We start from the raw sequence: 1,063 nt of genomic DNA on the forward strand, positions 1-1,063 counted from the left end.
CGGAAAGAAGCATCAAATTTGTAAGTCATCATTTGTTGAAATGGTATTAATCCCATGTTTTAAAAAAGACAAATTGGAATGGCCATTTCTTTCTTTTCAGTAACTTCAATTCTATCTGTCTTTTTGACAAAATACTTGATGGATATGGGTGAATATTCATTTCATTTTCCATTAACTATGGCTTGGTTTCATTTGATTGTCTCATTGTTGTGTATTATTTGTACTTATAATTTAAATAGGTTGGTAATTGATTTATTCAAAGGTTGAAAAAAACTAATCATTTAATTAGAACTTGTTTTAGTTTCTTACCAGATTTTGAATTTAAATTTGATACAGCAGTACAAATAGCTCCTGTATCATTGTGTTATGTTGGAATGGTTACTTTTAATAATTTGTGTTTGGATTATGCAGATATTCACACCTACCACACTGCAAGAAGTATTAGTATTTGTTTCACGGTGATTTTCACATCAGTTTTATTGGGAGAAAAAGTTCAGAAGAGAATTATTGGAGCATGTTTAATGATTGCTATTGGATATTTCATGACTGGATTTGAAGAATTACAACTTTCTAAAATGCAGTCGATTGGATTTGCTTTTGGATTGATGTCCAGTTGCTTTATGGCACTTTATTCAATTTATTTGAAGAAATTAATGTCCTCCTCACACAGAAATCATTGGATTATTCTAATTTATAACGTTGTTTGTGCCATTTTGTTTTTATTCCCTGTTTGCTATTTTACAGGAGAATTTGAAAAGGCAATTTCTGTTAATTATTTATTTGAACCAAAGTTTTTAGCAATTCTCACAACAACAGCCCTAATAGCATACGTTGTAAATATTTCTAATTTCATGTTAATTAGTTATACCTCTCCATTGACTACTTCTGTCACTATTTCAATGAAATCTGTTGTGGAATCATTTTTATCATTTGCAGTTCACAATACTCATGTTTCTACTTATGGATTATTGTCTTCTGCATTTACAGTAGTTGGAACCTATCTCTATTCATACTTTAAAGTGAAAGATAAGAGAGAATTTGAAGGATTAGTAGATTAGCAACT

General features: G+C 29.6%; 1 protein-coding gene across 1 annotated transcript; it reads left to right on the forward strand.

The window, feature by feature from the left end:
• Nucleotides 1-78: 78 nt before the first annotated feature.
• NAEGRDRAFT_61046 (uncharacterized protein) lies at nucleotides 79-1,058 on the forward strand (the record flags this gene model as incomplete). Its single annotated transcript, XM_002668610.1, has 2 exons — nucleotides 79-239; nucleotides 263-1,058. 2 exons carry the CDS (start codon nucleotides 79-81, stop codon nucleotides 1,056-1,058), a joined length of 957 nt encoding a protein of 318 aa, XP_002668656.1.
• Between the last annotated feature and the right edge of the window lie 5 nt (nucleotides 1,059-1,063).

The sequence above is a fragment of the Naegleria gruberi genome (assembly GCF_000004985.1).
Source record: "Naegleria gruberi genomic scaffold NAEGRscaffold_150, whole genome shotgun sequence".
Taxonomy (NCBI): domain Eukaryota; phylum Heterolobosea; class Eutetramitea; order Acrasida; family Naegleriidae; genus Naegleria; species Naegleria gruberi.